Source organism: Tripterygium wilfordii, chromosome 6 (genome assembly GCF_013401445.1).
Source record: "Tripterygium wilfordii isolate XIE 37 chromosome 6, ASM1340144v1, whole genome shotgun sequence".
In the NCBI taxonomy this organism is placed as follows: Eukaryota; Viridiplantae; Streptophyta; class Magnoliopsida; order Celastrales; family Celastraceae; genus Tripterygium; species Tripterygium wilfordii.
In genome coordinates, this window is record NC_052237.1 from 4,447,377 (window position 1) to 4,469,564 (window position 22,188).

At 38.6% G+C, this 22,188-nt stretch overlaps 2 protein-coding genes across 4 annotated transcripts; both read left to right on the plus strand.

The window, feature by feature from the left end:
• Positions 1-9,337: 9,337 nt before the first annotated feature.
• Positions 9,338-15,089, plus strand: LOC120000432 (chloroplast sensor kinase, chloroplastic). The gene is made up of 9 exons (XM_038848518.1): positions 9,338-9,856; positions 10,018-10,179; positions 10,260-10,577; positions 10,893-10,958; positions 11,036-11,104; positions 11,202-11,294; positions 11,491-11,717; positions 13,347-13,620; positions 14,462-15,089. The coding sequence occupies exons 1-9, from the start codon at positions 9,380-9,382 to the stop codon at positions 14,681-14,683; spliced, it is 1,908 nt and encodes a 635-aa protein (XP_038704446.1). The 5' UTR covers positions 9,338-9,379; the 3' UTR covers positions 14,684-15,089.
• A 1,925-nt stretch (positions 15,090-17,014) lies between these two features.
• LOC120000145 lies at positions 17,015-22,049 on the plus strand. Of its 3 annotated transcripts, none has more exons than XM_038848044.1 (15): positions 17,015-17,253; positions 18,059-18,209; positions 18,344-18,455; positions 18,540-18,671; positions 19,331-19,435; positions 20,204-20,287; positions 20,412-20,527; positions 20,614-20,715; positions 20,799-20,912; positions 21,006-21,062; positions 21,174-21,240; positions 21,344-21,397; positions 21,504-21,578; positions 21,682-21,717; positions 21,851-22,049. In XM_038848044.1, the coding sequence occupies exons 2-15, from the start codon at positions 18,166-18,168 to the stop codon at positions 21,962-21,964; spliced, it is 1,212 nt and encodes a 403-aa protein (XP_038703972.1). In that variant the 5' UTR covers positions 17,015-17,253; positions 18,059-18,165; the 3' UTR covers positions 21,965-22,049. The 3 variants fall into 3 exon arrangements, with proteins under 3 accessions (XP_038703972.1, XP_038703975.1, XP_038703973.1); XM_038848045.1 differs by lacking the exon at positions 17,015-17,253 and adding an exon at positions 17,275-17,397; XM_038848047.1 differs by lacking the exon at positions 18,059-18,209.
• The last annotated feature ends 139 nt before the right edge of the window (positions 22,050-22,188 follow it).

Consider the following 22,188-nt stretch of genomic DNA (forward strand, 5'->3'; position numbering starts at 1 on the left):
ACCAATGCTTATATTGCTCGTTTTAAAAAGCTGAGGAATAAATGTCGCATCTATCTGCCTGAATCAGAATTTGTCAAGATGGCCCAGCGAGGATTAGACATAAAATTGCGCAAAAAGTTCCAAGGTATGGAATTTTATGATTTTTATGAAATGGCAGCAAAGGTAGCAGAGTATGAAGAATTGTTGAAAGAAGAAAGTAGGAGAAAGAAATCTTCTATGGGAACTTACTACCAGGAGATGGAGATGGCTGCTGCGGAGGTGAATGCAGAGAAGAAAGTGTGGGTTTGTCCCGCACTATCCAAACCAAAGGCAACTGAGTCAGTAAAGAAGCAGCCTATGGGTGGTAACATCAATTACACTTTTGATGTGACCAAAACAGAGGAGATTTTTGATTTTCTATGGCAGGAAAAGTTTGTTACATTTCCAGCTGGACACAAAATACCATCTCAGGAGGATATGAAAGGGAAGGAGTATTGCAAGTACCATGACCTATGGTCTCATACCACCAACAACTGCTAGACTCTGAAGAACATGATTCAGGAGAAAATCAACAAGGGTGTCCTGCGATTCCCTGATAAGGAGTCCATGTTGGTAGATGACGATCCATTTCCTCCGGTGGCAACTACAATGCATGCAATTGATGTAGATCTTCGTGACTACCTGGAGCTTAAAAGGAAATTGAAGGAAAATCTCAGGTATGGGAACCAAAAGCTCATAATTCTCAAAATTCTCAGGTCCACAAGGAGAAGAAGGGATGGAAACCGTGCTCTGTGCAACCACCAGCTAGCACCATTACCAACAAATGGCAGTTGGTGAAACATAAGAAATTTCCAGCACCTTTAACCAGAACTCAGTTGAGGAGAAAGCAGAGGCAGTATGCTGCCTATATGAGGAATCACTACAAACCTCCAGTGATTCAACGTAGGAGCTGGACATGGGTTCGCAAAGAAAGGAAGCAAGAGGACAACCACCAAGTGAAAAAAGATCAACCACCAGCAAAAGAATTCATGGTGGGAGCAATTCAGGTACCATATGAATGTTCTAGTACTACTTTAGTTTTGCCAGCTGCTTGGCAGGCTAAGAAGCACATAAAGGAAAATCAAATACCAAAGCTTGACCGGCTAGGGAAGGGCGATCAACCTTTCAGTTCAGTGACGGTGCAGATAGTGGATGAAGAGACCCCCAAAAGGGTTATCTTGGAGAAACCTTCAATCCAAATGTCACAACATATCAAGCCATTGTATGTCAAAGCACAAATAAATGGCAGGCCGATTGACAGAGTCTTGGTGGACAAAGGTTCTGCGGTCAATACCATTCCACGATTAGTGCTCAGGCTGCTGGGTAAGAAAGAAGATGATTTAATTCCAACTGACATGACTATGGCAGGTTTTACAGGTGAAGTTACTAAGGCAGTTGGTATACTGCCAGTGGAGCTGACTGTCGGGCAAAAATCCTCCATGACTGCCTTCTTTGTCATTGACAGTCAGGCCAAATATCAAGCTTTATTGGGAAGAGATTGGATTCATTCCAATTGGTGCATTCCATCTTCACTACATCAGCTATTGGTGTGCTGGAGAGGAAATGATGTAGAAATCATTTGGGCAGACAACCAGCCATTCAAGACTACATCAGATTAGGTGGAAGCTCGCTATTATCATGCTCAATGTGGACCAATCCAGTTCGAAACTAAGAAAGAGGAGATGCAGAAAATTACAAGACAATTATTGCAACCAACGGCCATTGTTCCTTATAGGCCGAGGAGATCAGAACCAATCATTGAAGAAGTTCCATGATGTGGTCGAAGGATGAAGAGAAGATAGTGGCGACTGCAATAAATAAAATTATAGTACAAGCTGCCATTGATAGAGTTGTAATAGAAGAAATTAGTGAAAAAGAGATGATGGTAGAAGATGATGGCTGTTTAGCCACTAATAATAAAGAAGAGTTGAATTGGAATGATTTGCAAACAGCACCGGCCAAATTAGATGATTTGAAGGCCAAAACCCAAGATCCTTTGGAAGAAGTGATCTTGGGGGGGGGGCAAGAAGAGTCCAGAGTTACTTACATAAGTTCTACCTTGGATCCATCTATCAAGGTAAAACTAATAGCTTTACTTCACGAGTTTCGTGATTGTTTTGTTTGGGATTACCAGGAAATGCCAGGATTGAATAGAAAGGTGGTAGAACACAGACTGCCTATCAAGTCAGGATACAAACCATACCAGCAACCATCTATAAGAATGTCTTCAGAGGTGGAGTTGTGTGTCAAAGAAGAAATACAGAAGTTGGTTAAGGCCGGCTTCATACGGCCAACCAGGTATGCTGAATGGTTATCCAATATTGTACCGGTAGTCAAGAAAAATGGCAAAATTCGTATTTGTGTTGATTTTCGTGATTTAAACACTGCTACGCCTAAAGATGTGTATATTATGCCAATTGCTGATATGTTGATAGATAGTGTATCTCAACATGAGCTGGTATCTATGATAGATGGTTACTCTGGATACAATCAGATATTTATTGCAGAAGAAGATGTTTCAAAAACGGCATTTAGATGTCCAGGAGCATTGGGTACATATGAATGGGTAATGATGCCCTTTGGCCTAAAAAATGCCGGAGCCACCTACCAACGAGCAATGAATGCTATCTTTCATGACATGATAGGCAGGAAACTGGAAGTTTATATTGATGATATCATTGTCAAGTCAGTCAAGGCCAATGACCATGTGGCCGATCTCAAACTGGCATTTGAAAGGATGAGGCAGTACCAACTAAAGCTCAATCCTTTGAAATGTGCATTTGGAGTTAAAGCTGGAAACTTCTTGGGATTTTTGGTCCATCAAAGAGGCATGGAGGTTGACCAAAACAAAGCCAAAGCTATATGCCAAGCTCAACCACCGAAGAACAAACAACAGCTCCAAAGTTTCCTTGGTCAGGTAAATTACCTTAGAAGATTTATTTCTAATCTTGTAGGTAAGACCAAGGTATTCTCAGAGTTGTTAAAGTTAAAGAAGGAGGAGGCATTCAGATGGGAGTCAAAACATGAAGAGGCCTTTCAAACCATCAAGATGATGATGTTGGAAGAGAAAGAGCAGTCTACTACCTGAGCAGATTGCTGACAGATACTGAAGGACGATATTCTGCAGTGGAGAAGCTCTGCCTTGCATTATATTTTGCATGTACCAATTTGAGGCACTACTTGCTTCAAACTAAGGTGTACGTGATCTCAAAGATGGATTTGATCAAACACATGCTGACCAAGCCATTGCTAACAGGAAGGATAGGTCGATGGTCATTGGCTTTGACAGAATTCAACCTCAAATGGAGACCACAACAGGCAGTCAAAGGGCAAGCACTTGCTGATTTCCTTGCTGACCACCCATGTCTGGAAATTCCTGAGACCTTACAAGGCATGATAGATGCTCACACTACACCAACCTTTGAAGATGAAGGTGAATGGGTGCTAAAATTCGATGGGTCTAGTACAGAGATGGCTGCTGGAGCTAGGGTAGTCATTCAATCCCCAAGAGGTACGAAAACCACCTTAGCTTTTAATTTGGATTTTGATTGTACTAACAACCAGCCAGAATATAAAGCACTCATCATTGGCTTGGAGATTCTGCTTGAATTAAAAGCCAAAAATATTCTGGTGGTTGGAGATTCTCAATTGGTGCTAAAACAACTGGCTGGAGAATACAAATGTGCTAGTTTCACATTGACGCCATACTACAGTACAGCCTTGCAATTGTTTGATGACTTCCAGGAAGTGGAGTTGAAGTACATTCCACGAGATCAAAATCATGAGGCCAATGGATTGGCCCAACTAGCTTCTGGTTTAATACTTCCAGAAAGTTTGATACAACAAATCATCACGGTGGAAAGGCGATCTCATCCATCTATCAGGGAAAGAGGCATGGCACTTGAATGCCTAGCTCTTGACAATCAGATGGAAGATTGGAGGAGAGATATCATTAACCATCTGTCATATCCTAATAATCCAGGATCCAGAAAGGTCAAAGTGATGGAACAGAGCTATGTAATGATCGAGGGTGAACTCTTCAGAAAAGGATCTGATGGTTTGTTACTCCGCTGCCCCAGTTTTATTGAAAGTATGAAAATAATGCAACAGGTACACGAAGGTATCTGTGGTGCACATCAAGCCGGTCCAAAGATGAGATGGTTGATAAGAAGACACGGCTACTATTGGCCGACCATCCTGAAAGATTGCATTAAATATGCAAAAAGCTGTCAACAATGCCAGAAGTTTGGCAATATTCAAAAAGCACCAGCAGCAAACATGCAGCCTATCATTAAACCATGGTCATTCAGAGGATGGGCGCTTGATATCATTGGAAAGATCTTTCCTGCCTCATCTAAAGACCATCATTTTATCCTGGTGGCTACTGACTATTTCACAAAATGGGTAGAGGCAGTACCCCTGAGAAGGTCGAACAAGCAGAGGTGGTAGATTTCATCAAAGAACACTTTATTTTCAGATTTGGCATTCCAGAAACCATCACAACTGACCAGGGGACAATGTTCACTGGAGGGGAGGTCAAAGCATTTCTGGAAGACTATGGAGTCAAATTACTCACATCTACCCCATACTATGCTCAGGCCAATGGACAGGCAGAGGCTTCAAATAAGGTAATCATTTCTATCTTGCAGAAAACTATTGAGGATAATCCTAGAGCATGGCACAAGATACTACAAGAAACATTATGGGCTTACCGCATATCCAAGAGAACAAATACTGCAACCAACCCTTTTGCCCTCACTTATGGGCATGATGCAGTACTACCTATGGAGCTGGTAGTTCCATCTTTGAGGATCATGAAACAACATGGTCTATCTGCTGGAGAATATTCAGAAGCCATGAACATGGAGCTGGAATAGTTGGATGAAAGCAAGATGGAGGCTCTGAACAGAATGATAGTCCAAAAGAAAAAGATCGCAAAGGCCTACAACAAGAAAGTGAAGATGAAAGTGTTCCATGAAGGCCAAATGGTGTGGAAGGTGATTTTACCACCAGGAATCAAGGATAGAGAGTTGGGTAAATGGTCTCCAAATTGGGAAGGACCCTTCAACGTGCACAGAATTCTCAAAGGTAGTGCATACTGGTTAGCAGACCTAGATGGTCAACCACATAGGAGATTTATTAATGACAAATATTTAAAGCCATATTTCCTAGGCATTTGGGAATCTATATCTGTAATGGCATAAAGAATGTAAAAGCAGACTATTTAGTCGCAGCCATAAGCTGGCCTTAGCAGCCGCATATTATGAATAAAAATAGTAGATGGCCACAGGCCAAACAAAAGAAATTGTAAATAAATGATTAGCAATTATAAAAGATATCAGAAATTAAGGCCAAATAATGGCCAAAGTCAAGTACTAGAAGCCAATAAAGATGGCAATAAAATAAACCAACGAAGGCCAAACAATGGCTAAAATTCAACAATTAAGTTAGCATATGCTTCAAGGCCGACCAGGTATTCTGATGAGCTTGAAGACGTGCTTGAGTTAGCTGCAAATCTGAAGACCAAGCTTGAGCATCAGGTAGTTGTGACTTGATGGAAGAACCCAGAGTATTGAGGTTTTGCTGAGCCTCTTGGAATTTTTCATGCACCTGGCCTCTTGCATCATGCTGTTGCAAAATCTTATCTTTCAAACTTTGGATTTTGAGCTCCAAAGTTTCAATTTCATCTTGAGCAGCAATAATGTCTTTTTGAATCCCAAGGTCTTCAACAGCCAGACTTTCAGAATTGGCAAGTAAAATTTCATAAGCAACTTGGTCTTTAGATAAATCCTCTAACTTGCCAGATAAGGTCTGTTCCAGAGAGTAGTCTTGATGAAAAGCAGTGGGTAGATGATGCAAATCATGCTCCAAACGTATGAGCCTGCTTTTACTTTCTGGAGCTATCTGAGGATCTGCCAACAAAATCTTCACATACTTCAAAGCCTCCTTACCATCTGCTTCTTGAACATCTGGAAGGTTTGTCTCAAAAAGCTGGACCAATCTATTGGTTGCATGCTGCAGTTCTTCCTCAGTTGGCACTTTACTAGCAAGAGGAGGTGGAGTCAGGAAGGAGAAATCCAGACCTGCTAATGGATTTACCACGCTGGTTGGAATGATGGAGGTAAGCATTTTAAATGATGTTGCTGCCTGCATACATACAGTACTGTCATAGGCATCAAAGAATTATTTGTGATAGCAAAATAAAGAAAGATATCAACCTGAGAAGAGAGAGGAGTAACTGAGCCAGAAAGTTGGTTAGAAATTTTGGGAGTGACAATTGGCTCATCTGATGAAGGAACTCCTGCATAGCTGGTGGAAATCTTTTCACTCTCATCTTCACTATCATCATCCCCTGAGATAGTAACAGGCTCTGAACTGGATTGTATGGTCTTCTTAACTCTAGTGGAAGATCGTTGAGATCTTCTCACAGCCGTTACTTTCTTATGAGTTTTTGGTTTCTTCTTGGGAGAAAGTGGCTCATTCTTAATGTTCAACTTTTTAGAAGAGATTGGAATGGCTGGAATAGCTGCATAACATACTGCCAGATCAGAATTTCATAGACAGATAAGCAAGTGAAAAGGAGAGCAAGAAACATACTAGGGGTAACATCTGCAATATCCGCCTCAGATTCAGTATTGAGAGGAGGAAGCGGTTCAAGTGGAAGCAGATTTATATAGTATCTTTCCTTCCAGGATTGATAGTCGGAAGTACTACCAGGACTAAATGGTGGTAGCAGTTGGAATACAAACCTCCTCAAAGCGTTATTATTGGCAGCCGCTTGGTTTTCAATCCTTTCTCTGGACTGAACAATGGTTCTCTCTTCTCCAGGAGGGTTGTAATGGAAAAGACGGTTAAGAGGCACATTTTGGGTATAACCCAACTGCCTAGCACAGAGCTGAGGATTGTAGGCCTCAAAGCCACAAGGAGGGTTCATAGGATTATCAATATTGACACCTTCATGGAGATACCTGGGTGTAACAAGACTGGCCCAGAAATCACGAAGGAGATGGTCCATTACCATAGAGATGGTAATTTTTGAAGACAACAAGGGCATCAAAGGACCACCAGGTAGAGTATCAGTAAACAGAAAATATTCAGAATCAGGTCTATCTGAAGGCAGGGATAAGAAGAAATTGAAGATTTCTACAAAAGATCTATCACTAGTGCAAGCTAAGACAAACTGCCCATAGGAAGTGAATTTGGTAGGTAGTTGATAATCAGGAAAACGTAAAGCGGGGAAGTAAGTGAACAGCCAAGGCTGAAGAATCCAAAGGCTGCCAGAAAGACGATGGTAAAAGGGTTTTTCAAAAGTGAGCAAAGAAAGACAGTGATAGATACGACCTAGCCAAATACTATCTAAAGCTACACTCTGACCTTCTGCTAGGGCACATGCAAGGGGGAGATAATCTTTGGCAGGTTGATTTGCAAAGGTACCAAAGACATACCTGCATAGCAAACACCACAGGAATAGAGTATGCTCTTTGAAGGTAGATTCCCCAAGATGCCTTGTGGAGCTCAAACCTTGGTAAGAAAAAGTCTTCTTTTCCTCCATTACTCCTACCTCAGTGATCCTGACTGAAGAAAAGAGACAGGGAGCATCCGGACCTGTGATGGGCAATCCAGTTAGGGCATACATATCCCTCAACGTGATGGTCATATGGCCACCGGGAAAGACAAAAGAGTTTGTTGAACGAGACTAGAAACAGCAGGCCGCTGAAATCAAAGATGGGTCAAAAGGGATTGACTCAAGGGTCATGTCTATAAGCCGATCAAGTCCCTGTTTCATCCATTGTACACCGAAGGTAGCTCGAAGTCGACTGACCCAGTCTCTCCATCCTAGAGGCGGTTTGGGCCAGGAACGATGTCGTTCCAATAGAGGTAACTCTTTTACATGATTAGCAAGAAGTTCTTCACGAAAGGATGATGAAAAGCTTGTCAGTCTTTCGGGGGAAAGGTGGGAGTCAATAGGAGCAGTATTTGGAAGAAAAGAAGCCATTGTTAAGAGAAAGAAGAAAGCTAGGGATTTCTTAAACAGGTGAAGAGATAAAGAAGCGTGCACGAGTGAAGGATTAAGAGGCAGCAGCTGATCAAATTAAATGAGGTAAGAGAAGAGTTTGAATTTTACATGGGTCTTATTTAATAGTAACTGATATTTGAGCAGAAGCTGAGGAAGGGTCGAGAAATCAGCTTGAAATCCAACTTTGAACAGTTGAAATTCAAGCTGGGGGGGCAATTGTTGGCATCAAAAAATATCTTGGGCATAATAAGCCTAGTCCATGTACAAGGCCCAAGGTGCAGCCCATACGGTCTATCATGTTTTATCACAACCCATAAGCCCATATTATTGAAGAAGAGAAGCCCATTTGATGAGTAACTGCAAAGTAGAGTTGTGCTGAGAATGGTCCATGAAAAGAGAAAGAAGTGGTGGCAGTTATAACAAGATGGTCCAGGTGTCAGCTTGTGAGAAATTTAAGGGAGTACTAACATGAAGAAGTGGTAATGTGGTAATGGTTTCAAACTGACAGAAGATGACATGAATCAAGGATAACTGCAGAGAAATCATGGTTTATGGAGGAGATTTTCGTGCAAAGACAGAAGATATATAAGGTGGTAGACAGACGGAGGACAAAGAACCAATCAAACAAACAAACTACTCAAGCCCAAAGGCAATTTCAACTTCCAAGCTTCCTAGCATTTCAATTACATTTCCAAATCCTTGTCAATTTCCAGCTATGTCGTTCATTCCAAATTTTCTTGTATTTATTTCCTATCAAGTTTCAATGCCAACCATCGTTGTGTAAATTGTTCTTGGTGTCTATTTATGTTTCTTCATTTCAATCTCAACGAAGCGCACTTCAGTGGAGTTTGGGGAACCTAGAACTATTGAGATCCCAAGATAGTTCGTTCAATCATTTAGATAGAAGTCTTATTTACATTCGGTGCATTTCATTCACATTAGTGTAGGAAACTATAAGCCTTGACACACCTGCAAATCATCATCACCTTGGGCCACATTTAGATGACAACAACTCCAAAACAGAGAAAGGGTGTATTACTGAATGTTTTGTTTAGGAATGTGGTACACTAAAAATGAGGTATACTTATTTTTGGATGCATATATTGTTCATCAATTATAATAGGGTTTGTTAGTTTTCGGGTACGAATGAGAATCAGGGAGTGCAACTACCCCCAAACTGAAAAGTGAAAACTCCTGCGAGTTGAACTTGAAAATTTGAAACGACGTCGTCGGCTGCATTCTTTCTACTGCATTTGTGGAATTAATAATCTTTTAAAAAATAAAACAGCGATCATCGTCGTCTTCTTCAATCCAATCACAAATCACACAATACATACACAGACGATGCTTCTCTCTGCAATCATTCCTCAAACTTCCCTCTCTAACCCTAACTCTAACCCTAACTCTAACAACATCTATTACACCTCTACTTCCAGTATTTTCCTCTCACACGAAAATAACTCCCTCAGGCCCCACAACACTTCTCGCAAACCGGTCCTCCCCATCAACGCTTCCTCGTCCGTCACCAGCAACGGTAATGAGACCTCTCTGCAAAATTCCAGCTCTAGGGAAGACAGAATTCGCCACGTGACGCACACGCTCTGTGATGAGGAACCTGAGGGAGGAGGGACCGAGGTGTCTTCGGCTGCTGCTCTTGCGGCAGCTATTCGCAGAGCTTCGACCTCGCCCGTGGAGTTTTCTCAGAATATGGAGAAGGACCCCAAGGGCAAACTAGTGCTGCCGAGCTCCGATTTCCAGAAACTCTGCGTCGAGCAGCTAGACCTCTTTCGCAGAACCGTTGATCCCAATGTTCTTCTATCGGTGAGTCCGTGCGTTATGTTACTTATCATGTGAACCACGTAACAGATGTAGCTTAAATGCTTAATTTCTACAGTGGATAGTCGTCATAATGATTAGTGTTAACAACTTCCGAACAAATATAATTAGCTTGCATCACTGATTCACTAGGTTTATTTCGGCAGGTTTATGTCAGACCCGCCGGAAGTTATGTTATGGACCGTCTAGAGCTGCGGAGAGTCACTACACATCCAAGTATAAATGCAGCTGACATTGTTATATTAATTGGAAATTTCGGGATACCAACGGGTTTGCGTGCTGCAGAAGCAGCTCTTTCTAGTAAAAAGGTATGGTAATTCAACTAGTAATTCTTTGTCTCCCACTCAACTCCTACATCAGTGAATTTAGGATATATGTTGAGTTTCAGGTAGAAGTTATACTAGAGCACAGGGCTGCGGTTTTTACTATGGTTAAACACCCATTTGTTGTGGGGTTTTTAGTGGCTGAGCTTCCAATGATGGAAAAGGAAACATCACAAGAAAATGCTCTGAGCAAGGGGGCTGACTTGTTTCACTGCCCGGCTCCGGAAGAAGCCTATGATTTGGCTCCAAAAGTGGATAAGAAGCCCTGGGAAATTCAAGCTCACAAGGATGAGACATTGAGAATGTCCACATTCACTATGGAGCAGAAATTAAATGCTATCAACATCTCTTGCTCGCTAGCAATGGCATACGTAATGGACCAGGTAAGGTAAATAATGGGTTGATCTTCACTCTAACCATTTGGTGAACACTATCTGGATTTTGGTACTGAAGATGATTAAAAAAACTTGTGTATTTTTCTATAGAATCAAAACCAGAATTTTAACTTATGATTGGCTTTATAGTTGAATTCTGATGTTGCTCTTGTGTTTGGATCACAACTTTTACCATTTAGATGCCGTTACAGAAAGTAACATCATAACAAGTGTGCTGAGGTCTGTAAATCTGCAGGACACGTATCTGCTTATACAAAGTTAAGCGAGTTTTACTAATTTTATGTGTACTTATTTCTTTCATAGAAAGCAATGCTACTTCAGCAATCGTCATGGCAAAATAATGTCAGGATGAGCAATTTGGTTGAGCAGGTAAGCTCTTTTGTTAGATATCTTTTCATGGTGACTGATGTATTAATGAAAGTCCATCTCATAAACACTTCTTTCAGATTCGCGGTCCTCTTTCAAGCATTCAAACTATGAGTAAAATGTTATCCATCCAGACTAAAAGAAGTGAGGTTTGTTTCTTTATGTATTCTGGAAAATTCTTTTTTCTTTGGGATTTGTTTTTTCTTTCTCCTGTTATGTCTATGCATGATCAATATGTTCTTGCAGATTGCTCATGACATAGTCAAAGACATACTGGTTCAAGGTGATCGAATCAGGGATACCCTTCAAGAACTCCAGGATGCTGTTTATTTGACAAAGGCACTCTCAGCTCCCTTTTCATTAACCTAACCTTTTGCTTTGACGAGTCTTTTTTTTTTTGCTGTCCCCACTGCCCCCCTTCCCCCTCCCAAAAAAGAAAGAAAGAAAAGAAGACAGTGAAACCCTTTACTGTCATTTTTGATAGAACTATAGTGATACAAATATTTTTCTGACAATCATTAATGACATTTTCTAGGTGAATATATTACACTATAATGAAGACACATTGACGAAGATGCGAGATTCGACACATGCCCAGCCTGATTCATTGAGCTCACAATCATCAGATAACTTTTCAATGAATAGTTTCAGCAATAAATTGCAAAGTTCTGGTAAACCACTGTCTTTAAATGCTGCAACAAAGGATCTAGAGATGCCTATGCCACCTCTAGCACTTGCTCCATTGAAACAAAATGGAATTAGGTAGGTTTTGGCATTTTTTTTTTTAAAAAAATCTTAAAGTTTCTGATTGCTGCCAAATTTTTTTCAAACTTTAATCTCTGATGAAATCACCAAGCAGAAGTATAATAATGAATAAAACATAATATTTTCCTCTAATTAAGCCCTTTTATAAACCACCAGCCCATTCTGTGTTCCCCCCCTTCTACCATGTGCTAGCAGGTAAACATGGTGTAGAATATTTTACAAGAACTTTCCATGCTCTGTTAATACATTTCTACGATGCAGTAATGTTATTGGGTCCTATCGGCTCAAACTTTTGGGTTAGATTTTTTCATAAATATGGTGCTGGGGCCACTACAAGCGACTGATCTTTGAATCCCTGAATTGTCTTTTCTTTTGCAAACTGATCATGACACAAAGTGGCTGAACCTGCAATTTGATCCATTTGCTACATTGGAATGGCTTGCTGGTTGGAGGCGGCATTGGAAATTGTTATAATTTTGCCCCTTTCTGCCAGCTTATGATATAGATTGGATGATTCTTTGATGATTTCACTGTTGTCTTGATCTGCCTGGACTTTCTTCCCCTTCCCTTTCATACCTTGAGATTCCTATCAACTTTATTTTTATGGCAGGTCTTATATCAGCTTCTTCGAGGCATGCCTATTATCTTTCCAACTTTGATTTATGTTGTACGACAGTCATCTTGTGTTGAAAGACTAATACTCACTAGTGCAGGGCAGGGATCAATCTCTATCCCTGTTGGAGGAAAGAAGAAAGCTCATCATTATTGTGTGAATTACATGATTTTATCCTAGACTTAAATAGCCTTCAGAATTCTCTTCTGTGGATGTTGCTTGTTTTTTCTTTCTGTAGAAATCTTCCCTTGTCTTTTCTTCTTAATTTAATTTCTATATTCATAGGTAATTCTACAAGTATTTTATGTTGTCCCAGGGTTTTGAATCAGATAAATTATTGCTACCTAAAAATAAAGAAAAAAGTTTGTGTTTTACGAGTGTGATTTATGCCTATTACCTTATCTATAAAGATTAGTGATTGGTCAAAGGAGAATTACTTGCAGTTTATGAGGCACCCGTTTATAGTTCACAACAATCTTGTTTATGATTACTTAAACATGTAATCAATCATACATGATACTTATCCAGTAGCAATTGTCTTGAACTACCTGAAAATTTCAGTTAATTGGTAGTACATGTGAACACTATATTACCTTCTTTCTTTTTTTTTTCAAAGAAGGGTGTCCAAGGCTTTCCCCTTCTATTCTCTTGAGCACGTGCTCCGTTGCACAAGTATCAGGTAATTATTAGGCCCAAGGGCCATGGGGGTGACCCCAAGAAATAATTGCATAAGTGGATATTCGAATCCATGACCCCCTGCTTTTATCACAGGCTTATCATGGGCTGCTGCGATCCAGACTAACCTCTTGGGGGTTCACTGTATTGCCAATTGATCTTAAATTTTATAATGCTATTTTTTCCTTTTTTCTTTTGGGGTTGTTTGTGCGTGTGTCTTTTTAGGAGGGCTAGCTACATCAGTCTTGTGCATATGAAAGAATTATAATTTCATTTCATTTGTACATCTTTAAATTTGAGACTGCCCTTTAGCTTATGCTCTTAGTTGTGTCAGGAAGGCCCTGCAATGTTTCTGATGTGCTGTCTGACTTGGTTGACGCCGTGAGGCCTCTTGCTGGTAAGCAGCAACGAGTGGTAGAGCTCAGTGAACTCTCACAATGTTCACAAGTTGCTTTGGAAGAACCTGATTTGCGCCAGGCTTTGAGCAATTTAATTGAGGGAGCATTATTGCGTACACAGATAGGAGGGAAGGTTGACATTGTGTCCACTGCAGCTCCGGCAGGTGGAGCCCTTGTCCTTATTGACGACGATGGGCCTGACATGCACTATATGGTAATGATTTCCGACTTCCACTTTGCTAGCTTCCTTTACGCGTTCAAAGTAGATGTAGTTGAATTTATTTTTATGTACTCACATGTGCAGCATAAGAATTAACTTCTTCTTTTTTGGTGGAGGTACAATTCTATTTTTTTTTTGGCATATGAAACATTATTTTGATTGTTTGAAGGTATAGAGAGATTGAGGAATTGAAAAACAAATTTAGTTTTGTTCCTGCTTGTAGTCCGTTTGACATAATGAGATGACTTTTATTTGAAGTTTGGATGTCCTGTTGCTTTTTTACATCGTAAATAAGCTGTTCATGACTTGATGAGAAAATTAGTTATATGAATCGTGGCTGTTTATAAAAAAGCTGTTCATAAAGTTAATTATGCATGTAAAAAGAAAAAAGAAGAAGTTAATTATGCACTATTATACACTACCTTATGTTAAGTGTGGATGTAGAAATTTATTACCTTTGTGGTAGTTTGACTTTAATATTTCTCTTAATTGAAATTTGAACCATTTGGTACTACTATTTGTGCCAATTTTGTCTTTCATGGTCAAAAAATAAAGTCGTAGTTGCTCGTGAGTCTCCATGCTAGTGTGTGATGCAGGATTTGTTTGCAGCTTTAATTGATAGATGATATATTGTTTGCATTGATGATATAATGTTTGCATGGAAGAATATTTATCGGTGAATATGTGAGAGAAAAGTTATAGGCTATGGAGGGAGAATGGACAAAAATGTTTATGGTTTCAGAGTAGTACCGCACTACCGCGTACCATCCCTGTATTTTACTGTTGGTTTTCATCTTTGATTAAAGATGAATTATTCTCTTTTATATGCCTGCAGACACAGATGCATTCGCTCAAGCCATTTGGAGCAGAACTGTTCTCTGAAAATAGGCTTGAAGACAACATGACTTGGAATTTTGTTGCTGGCTTGACTGTTGCTCGGGAGATACTAGAGAGCTATGGATGTGTTGTCCGTGTAATCTCACCTCGTTTTACAGATGCTGCCCTTGGAACTGGAGGAACTCGAATTGAGCTTTGGCTTCCGTCTTTCAGTACATAATCTGTTCCAAACATTCTCTCTCACGAGGCATTGGAAAAAAGTCGGTCGTATCGAGTTCCTTTCTGCTGAATGCTGCCTTAGCTTTACCGCCAGTTTGAAAATTGACAAGCTATGGCTCTCATTCAATGATTTTGTAAGTTCTTTTCCCTTCAACACATTCATTACGCAAAAATAATCTGGATTCTGTACACATATTGTTGTATTGCCACTGCAGTATATGCTGTGATAAAATTGCATATATTGGAGAATCTTTAGGATTACTAATGGAAGCCCTGGCAGATGAAAGTTGTAATAACTCCATTAATTGGATGTAAGCAATAGAATGTAACTGAATGTTGCTAAACTTGAACATAACGATGGCATTTATGCCTCTGCATCAATGAGGGATTACTGGATCTACTCTGAACCAGATGCTCCAAAGACAAAAGGTGGCCTATATTTAATTGGGGGCCTATTTTATTTTATTTTATTTTTTTCCCCTTCAATTGAGAAGGAACCTCACCATCCCAATTGTTTCTAGCAGCCCACTTAGCAAGAGCATCAGCCCATATATTTAGAAAATGATTATGTTAAAAAAAATAAAGAAGAGAAGACTGTATATTTGGAAAATGATTGGAAGAAAGAAGAGGAAAGGGATCAGCGAGAGAGGTGATTTGATTGATAATCGGTTAGGTTAGATATATGTGTGTTCAAGTTTCGATTTCAATGAAAAACATATTTTGTCAATGGTAATAAAAAAAAAAGAAAAAAGGAGGGTGGGGGTTATTTTCAGTCAGTCTTGTCAAGAACCAAGAACGTGAAGAATGGTGTAGTGCAACCAAACGCACTCGTCCACCAGGTTATTGCGTGGTTGCTAGACGCCCACTAATCACTCTTTCTTCTTCTTCTTCTTCTCCATAACAAGCTCAGTCAGTCAACCCTACCTAATTAAATCATTCAACTTCCATTATGTGACTTTGAAAAGGTCGGGTATTTGTATGATGACTCATACTAATATTTTAGGCCTTCTACCATTAATAATGTGGAATCCCAAAACCTGAAAATACAAGCACATAACATAAAGACTCGATTATTAAGGATTAACAGAGAATTTGTACTTTCCAATTGCCCATTCAACTCCTAATGTTTTATTTTCCCCCAAATTTAAACTAGTGCAAACAAAGACGTAGTAAGGGGAATATTGACAATATAATTGATTGTTTGGGACGTAAAGTTCTAACATTAGACGTTAGTTTTTCTTAAATGTAGGGATAGAGAAAGGGATATGTTGGACACAGGTGTAAATGCTCTAAATATAGGTAACTAATACAGAATTTTATATTATATGGTCTCTCGTACTGATTTATCTATACTATGTCTATCATATCATCCTCTCTCTCCATAAAATATTTCAATGTAAAATATTTTATCAAAATACGTAATTATTACAAAAAAATATATGTGATATCAATTATTAAATAAATTATTTTATCAAAATATTATACATATTATTTTTTATTTATCTATTATATAATTAATATTAATTAATTTTTTAGTGTCATATTAACTAAATTATATAAAGGAAAGAAAATATGATAGACAATTTGATACAAGTTCGAATAAAAATCTGTGACTAGTAAAAAAAGTTAATACTAATAACTAATAAGTCCATTGGTAATACCAACGATAGTTGGTTTGATTGACAATCGATTGGGTTAAACATATGTGTGCTTAAGGTTCGATTCCAACCATAAACGTAATTATGTGTGGTATTTAAAAAAAAAAAAAAGAGTCCGTTGACAATTAAATTATGCAATACGCGGAGACGTCAACGGCCGTCCCCGCTTCTTGAGTCTTCTATTGATCGCGACCGTTGAATTCTATTGAAGTGGAGTCCCACTACTAATTAATCCTTTTTTTTTTCTTTCCATAATAATAGACCAATTCAAAGTCCTTCAAGTATTGTAATAACGTAATGCAATGGAGGTCGGACTCTAAAATCATAGCCACTACATTTGAACAATCCAACATATTATTATTATATTGATGGTCCAATTGTTTTTGACTTAGTCAAATTTTAATCTAATCTTTTAAATTCAATTAAAGAGATTATATTTAAATTAGGTAAAATATCAATAAGGGATAGCAATAATATTAAAGTTTATATTGGTGATAGATTATTAGTGGATCTCTAGTATCAAACCGTATAGACTAAGAGGTTCATGAGTTTAATTCATAGTTTGAGTAATTCAAAATGATAAAATTATTTAGTCCCGTGGTCGGTTTTAAAAAGGAAAATTAATTAATTAATTTTATAGTATAGATTACTATAAAATAGAAAGAAGAAGTCCCATTTACGTTCAAAAACGCGAACTTTGGAGGGGGGAAGGATTTTCTCACAATGAGTTCATAGTACAACGGATCAACAATACTCAGTTATTCTCTTCTCGTTAAATTCTCTCTCGCTTTTGCTTCCTTAAGACTTCAAAGAAAAGGCGATCACCAAGGGTTTGGAGATTCTGATTATCAGTTCAGTTTCGACAATAGCTTTGGCTTTTCGCGTGATTCACAGCTTTCCGTTTCCGCTTCAGGTGCGTTTGCAGCTTCTCGCTTCATATGTAATTTGTACGTTGAATTTCTGCTTTCTCGTCGTCTCAAACGGCTAGAAGGGAAAGGAATGTCTGCTGCTGTTAATTTAACAATCAAGCTTTTCTTATTTGTCGATAACTTGCAGCGTAAGTCGATTTTATTTATAAATTTTGATTAATTATATATTTTTTTTGTTTTTCTGAATGACTGTATTACTGAAAAACCAGTAAAAATGAGTTATATGATCGTCAGCGAACATTTAGTATTTTCCCTTTTGTGCTGTATCTTGGAATTTCTTTTGGGTTCTTTTGAATGCGGAATGATGGTTACTTACCTGATGTGCTCTTATGTGAAGCCACTTGCAGAGGGTGTTGAGGTACCTGGAAAACAAGAATTATAGGTTCATAATTTATTTGCATAGAAAAATCAAAGAATTGGTGTGTGATTGATTTCCTCAAAAGGTTGGGGGCGGTCTTTGATTGTCTGCATTCGGGGGATGACTTGGTTGTTGCCAATTGGTTTTTTTGACTCAGATTATTTGAATTGATCGTGGAAAATATACATATGGCTGCCTAAATGAGTGAGAGATGTGAGAGTCATCCTTGAGAGTAAATGTTTTCCAGGAAGAAGGTTAGAAAAGGCATTTTGTATGACAATATAAATTGTGTTCTTCACTACTTGATAGCCGCTTTTCATGATTGGGGGTTTATCTTAATATCAATGGTTACTGCACTTGAACTTCAATTGGTGCTATTATATGGAAGTGCTAATAATTTCTGCATCCCGTCAATGTTCTTGTTATATCAGGTTCTTTGTTCTTTCCTTGATGTCCCTCGAGGAACTTTCATTCAGAAAACTATTAAAATCGTGCTCCGGAGCTGTCACTTTCTACCTTTCTACTTAATATTCTGACTATGAAACTACAGAACATCTATAGAATGGGAGTCCTTCTGGGCAGGTCAGCTTTGCCTGATGGCTTGTTTAGCTAAAAGAGCTTATTTTTGTTTTTATATGTATGAGAAACTATTTTGAAGTATTTTTACGTGATACAACAGCTCCTCTTACTTTGACATTTGTATCTATTGACTGCAGCGGAGTTGGTAAAAATTCAAATGAAACTATGAGGCTTATTATAGCAACATTTTTTGGAGTAGCTTTTGGCCTCTTAATAGGAGTATCTTTTCAACCATTTTCATTGACTAGGGTATGCGGGGTTTTTTTCCCCTCTATTAGTATGTTTTCATTTTATTTTAGCTGGATGTTTGAAGTGTTGTGCCGCGTTTTGCAGCCAAGTCTCCCGCCCAGCATTGCTCCTATAGGTCATAGCTCATACATTGATGAAAAAAGATTAGGTGTCTCAACCATAAGGAATAATACTACCGGCTCAACTCAACCTCCAAATTTGAATGATACATCAAAGGTATAGCTGTGGTTTTTCACTTCTAGTATCCTTACATTGTCCAGAGTTAAAACAGGTCTATAATCTATATTAATTGAATATGTTTTGCAAATGGGTATCTTGTGCGTTATATGAAATGCACTTTTGGAACTGGATCCACATATGCATATAAGAGTCCTTTTTAGAAATGCTCACCTGGTTCGAAAAGCAGAAAAAATCAAGTAGTCATGTGCTGTGAATGTTTGGATGTTGCTCACAAGCTGTATGGTCAAGGAGAAAAGAAGGATACTATATAAATGGATTGTAGACATTTCTTTTCATGAGTATGGTGGGTTAAAAGATGTTTTTGTTTTTAAGGCTTCCAGCTGACGGGGGAATATGTTAGGGTATAGAATGGTGAGCTAGTTGGGTCAAAACAGAAAATCATGCTGGATTCTTTTTAGCTATACTACAAATAAGCTCAGACTTCTTAACTCGTTGTCTCTCTTCGCACATTTATTGGAATATCTGTACTGGAATGGTAATGGTAGTCTTTTCTTCCAATTTTGGTAACTAAGAATAAAACTTATCGTGGGGCTGCTAAATGCTTTTGAAAAAAAGTGACATTTATGGTCATATTAAACTAATGATTCTATCAAGGAAAAAAAAGTAATGCATATTCATAAATTATCTTCCTGCAGATATGGATTCCATCGAATCCTCGCGGTGCAGAAAGACTGCCTCCAGGAATTGTTGCAGCTGAGTCAGACTTATATTTGCGGAGACTCTGGGGACTACCCAAAGATGTGTGTATTCTAGCAGCTCTTCAATAGGCTATGAAATTATGGCTTTCATTTCTATTTCATGATTTCTTGCATCTTTCAGTTCGTATTAAGTAAAGTCTGTTGTTGGAAAAACAGATCAGATATGGCGTTCTAGGGAAAGGTCTATTGGAATATAGAATTTCCTGTGTGCTTGTCCTGAGGCATATGCTAATTTAATAGTTTAGATAAGTTGGTCTGCATGAAAGGGTGGTTTTAATTTTAGCAATATGCTACAAACGCCTAAAAGATTAAAAAAATATGGATATAGTTCCTGATATATTTGGATGATGTCCGCCACTGAAAAACATGGAGATGGAGAGTGAGAAAACAAAAATAAAAAGTAAGAGCCATTGATGCTATGTGTAGCTAGAATTTTGGTCCATCAAAAGAGAAACAGACTTCATCTTCTTTTTTCTAGTATTGATACTTCTGTTAATGCAGAAGACATCCTTTCATGTCAAGCAGTCTTATCTTTTGAGTTTTGACAGAAAATCGCAGCAGACATTAACCGCACAAAATTTAAATTTTTTTGAAATGTATGAAGTAGAAACTTCCTATGGAGTAATTGGTGCAACAAAATACTGGCTATAAAAAGTCATTGACAGCAATGTCTCAGATTATTTTCTACTTCCTTTTTTCATTCGTGCACATCTTTTTTTGTTGAAACAGCTTTAATGATCTTATATTTGTACTTGATTGTTTGTTTCGTAAACCTTGTGGTATTTACACTAAATTAATAATAATCTGCAGGATTTGACTAGGAAGCCAAAGTATTTAGTCACGTTCACTGTGGGTTATGAGCAGAAAAAAAATATTGACGCTGCAGTGAAAAAGGTCAGCCTCTCTCTTTTGCTCGGACACTCTGCTTGTTTGTGTTGAGGAGATAGGTCGATACTCGATTGTTTGGGTTGGAGGTGGTAACAGCAAACACAGAACTAATTTGTTTTAGATCCTGCAGTTTTCAGAAGATTTTACAATCCTTCTTTTTCACTATGATGGCCGAACAAGTGAATGGGAAGAATTTGAGTGGTCAAAGCGTGCTATTCATGTGAGCGCTAGGAAGCAAACAAAATGGTAAACCAAATTTTTGTTCTGCATTTAGTTGTTGGCATTTTTTTATACACGCAGGATTTATGATTTTCTCTTGAATTCTGTCTAAGGTGGTATGCCAAGCGGTTTTTGCATCCTGACATTGTGGCGCCATATGACTACATATTTATCTGGGATGAAGATTTGGGACTTGAGCATTTTAAAGCGGAAGAGTAAATATTGACTATAAACTATTTTCATGTTAACCTGTTCTGGTCTATGAAATCACTATTAAGAGTTGTTTTCATAATTCCAGATACATAAAATTAGTGAGGAAGTATGGATTAGAGATTTCACAGCCCGCTTTGGATCCTAACAAACGGTGTACGTGGAAAATGACAAAGAGAAGAAGTGATCATGAAGTTCACAAGTAAGATCTGGATAATGATACCTTCCTCTCTTCTTTCCCTTTGCCTCCCCATGAAATATTGAATTCTTAACCCCATTCTTGAACTGCTGCCAGGGAAAGTGGTGAGTCAAAGGAACAATGCTCAGGGACACATCAGCCTCCTTGTGCAGCGTATGAGCAGCTTCGAGTATTTTTATTGTTGTTTCGTACATTGTTTCTTTGCTGCATCTGTGGATGCTAATGATATTTAACTTACTAATTCATCCGGTTATATTGATATAGGTTCGTTGAGATCATGGCTCCAGTATTTTCAAGAGATGCTTGGCGATGTGTCTGGCACATGCTTCAGGTATGAATGACTGCATTAGTGGCGCAAACTTCCTACGCATTTTTGTTTACTGTCCTTGCCACACTATATTAAATTCTAATTGCGTGGCTTTGTTCAATTCCAGAATGACCTGGTACATGGATGGGGTCTTGACTTTAATTTCAGAAGATGTGCACAGGTGATGGATCTTATTCTATACACTGATCGTCTCCTCTTTTTCGACTATTGATTCGTTTTTGGTCAGATTGTAACTGAACTCTATATATGTTGACAAACATGTGCAGCCTGCCCATGAGAAGATAGGAGTTGTAGATGCTCAGTGGATTGTTCATCAATCTGTTCCCTCACTTGGGAATCAGGTGCGGAATGCCATTGCCAACTATTAGCTATTCCTCCTTCAAACCCCCACAAATAAAGATAATTTATTTCAAAATACTTAATCACTGTGTCTCTTTTCTGCAGGGTCAAGCAGAAAATGGGAAAGCACCATGGCGAGCGGTACGTAGAGTATTCTTCCATTAATTTAGAATCTATATTTGCCATTTTTGTTTGCGGATATGGTTCAAATGTGCATGCATTTTCTTTCTCACATAGTTGATGGACTCTGCTGATATCTGCTTACTGGTATTAGGTGAAGGAAAGATGTACAAGGGAGTGGAAAATGTTCCGGAATCGGTTTGAGAAGGCAGATAAAGAATATTTCAAGTCCTCGGCCACAAATCATTCAGAATATACTACTCATTAGATAACAGAGTATAGAAGCCAATCACAGGTCATGATATTGTATTCATTTAACAATTATTCATCAATAAATCACCATTCTTTTTTCTTACGCACCCAACATCTTAAATTTCCCTTTTCTTTTCTCTAAGTTCTTTATATTGGACCTTTCTTATGCATGCTCCCTTGGCTTGTACTGGGTCAATTTAGAGTCAAAAAGAGAGGCTAAACCACTCTGCCATGTGGTTA

Coding starts and splice junctions, on each gene's coding strand:
- LOC120000432 (XM_038848518.1), top strand. CDS start 9,380: ATGCTTCTCTCTGCAATCATTCCTCAAACTTCCCTCTCTAACCCTAAC. Junction 10,959..11,035: donor TGAGCAATTTGGTTGAGCAG/GTAAGCTCTTTT, acceptor CACTTCTTTCAG/ATTCGCGGTCCTCTTTCAAG. Junction 11,295..11,490: donor ATGCTGTTTATTTGACAAAG/GCACTCTCAGCT, acceptor GACATTTTCTAG/GTGAATATATTACACTATAA.
- LOC120000145 (XM_038848044.1), top strand. CDS start 18,166: ATGAAACTACAGAACATCTATAGAATGGGAGTCCTTCTGGGCAG. Junction 20,716..20,798: donor GAGCATTTTAAAGCGGAAGA/GTAAATATTGAC, acceptor TCATAATTCCAG/ATACATAAAATTAGTGAGGA. Junction 21,063..21,173: donor CATCAGCCTCCTTGTGCAGC/GTATGAGCAGCT, acceptor ATATTGATATAG/GTTCGTTGAGATCATGGCTC.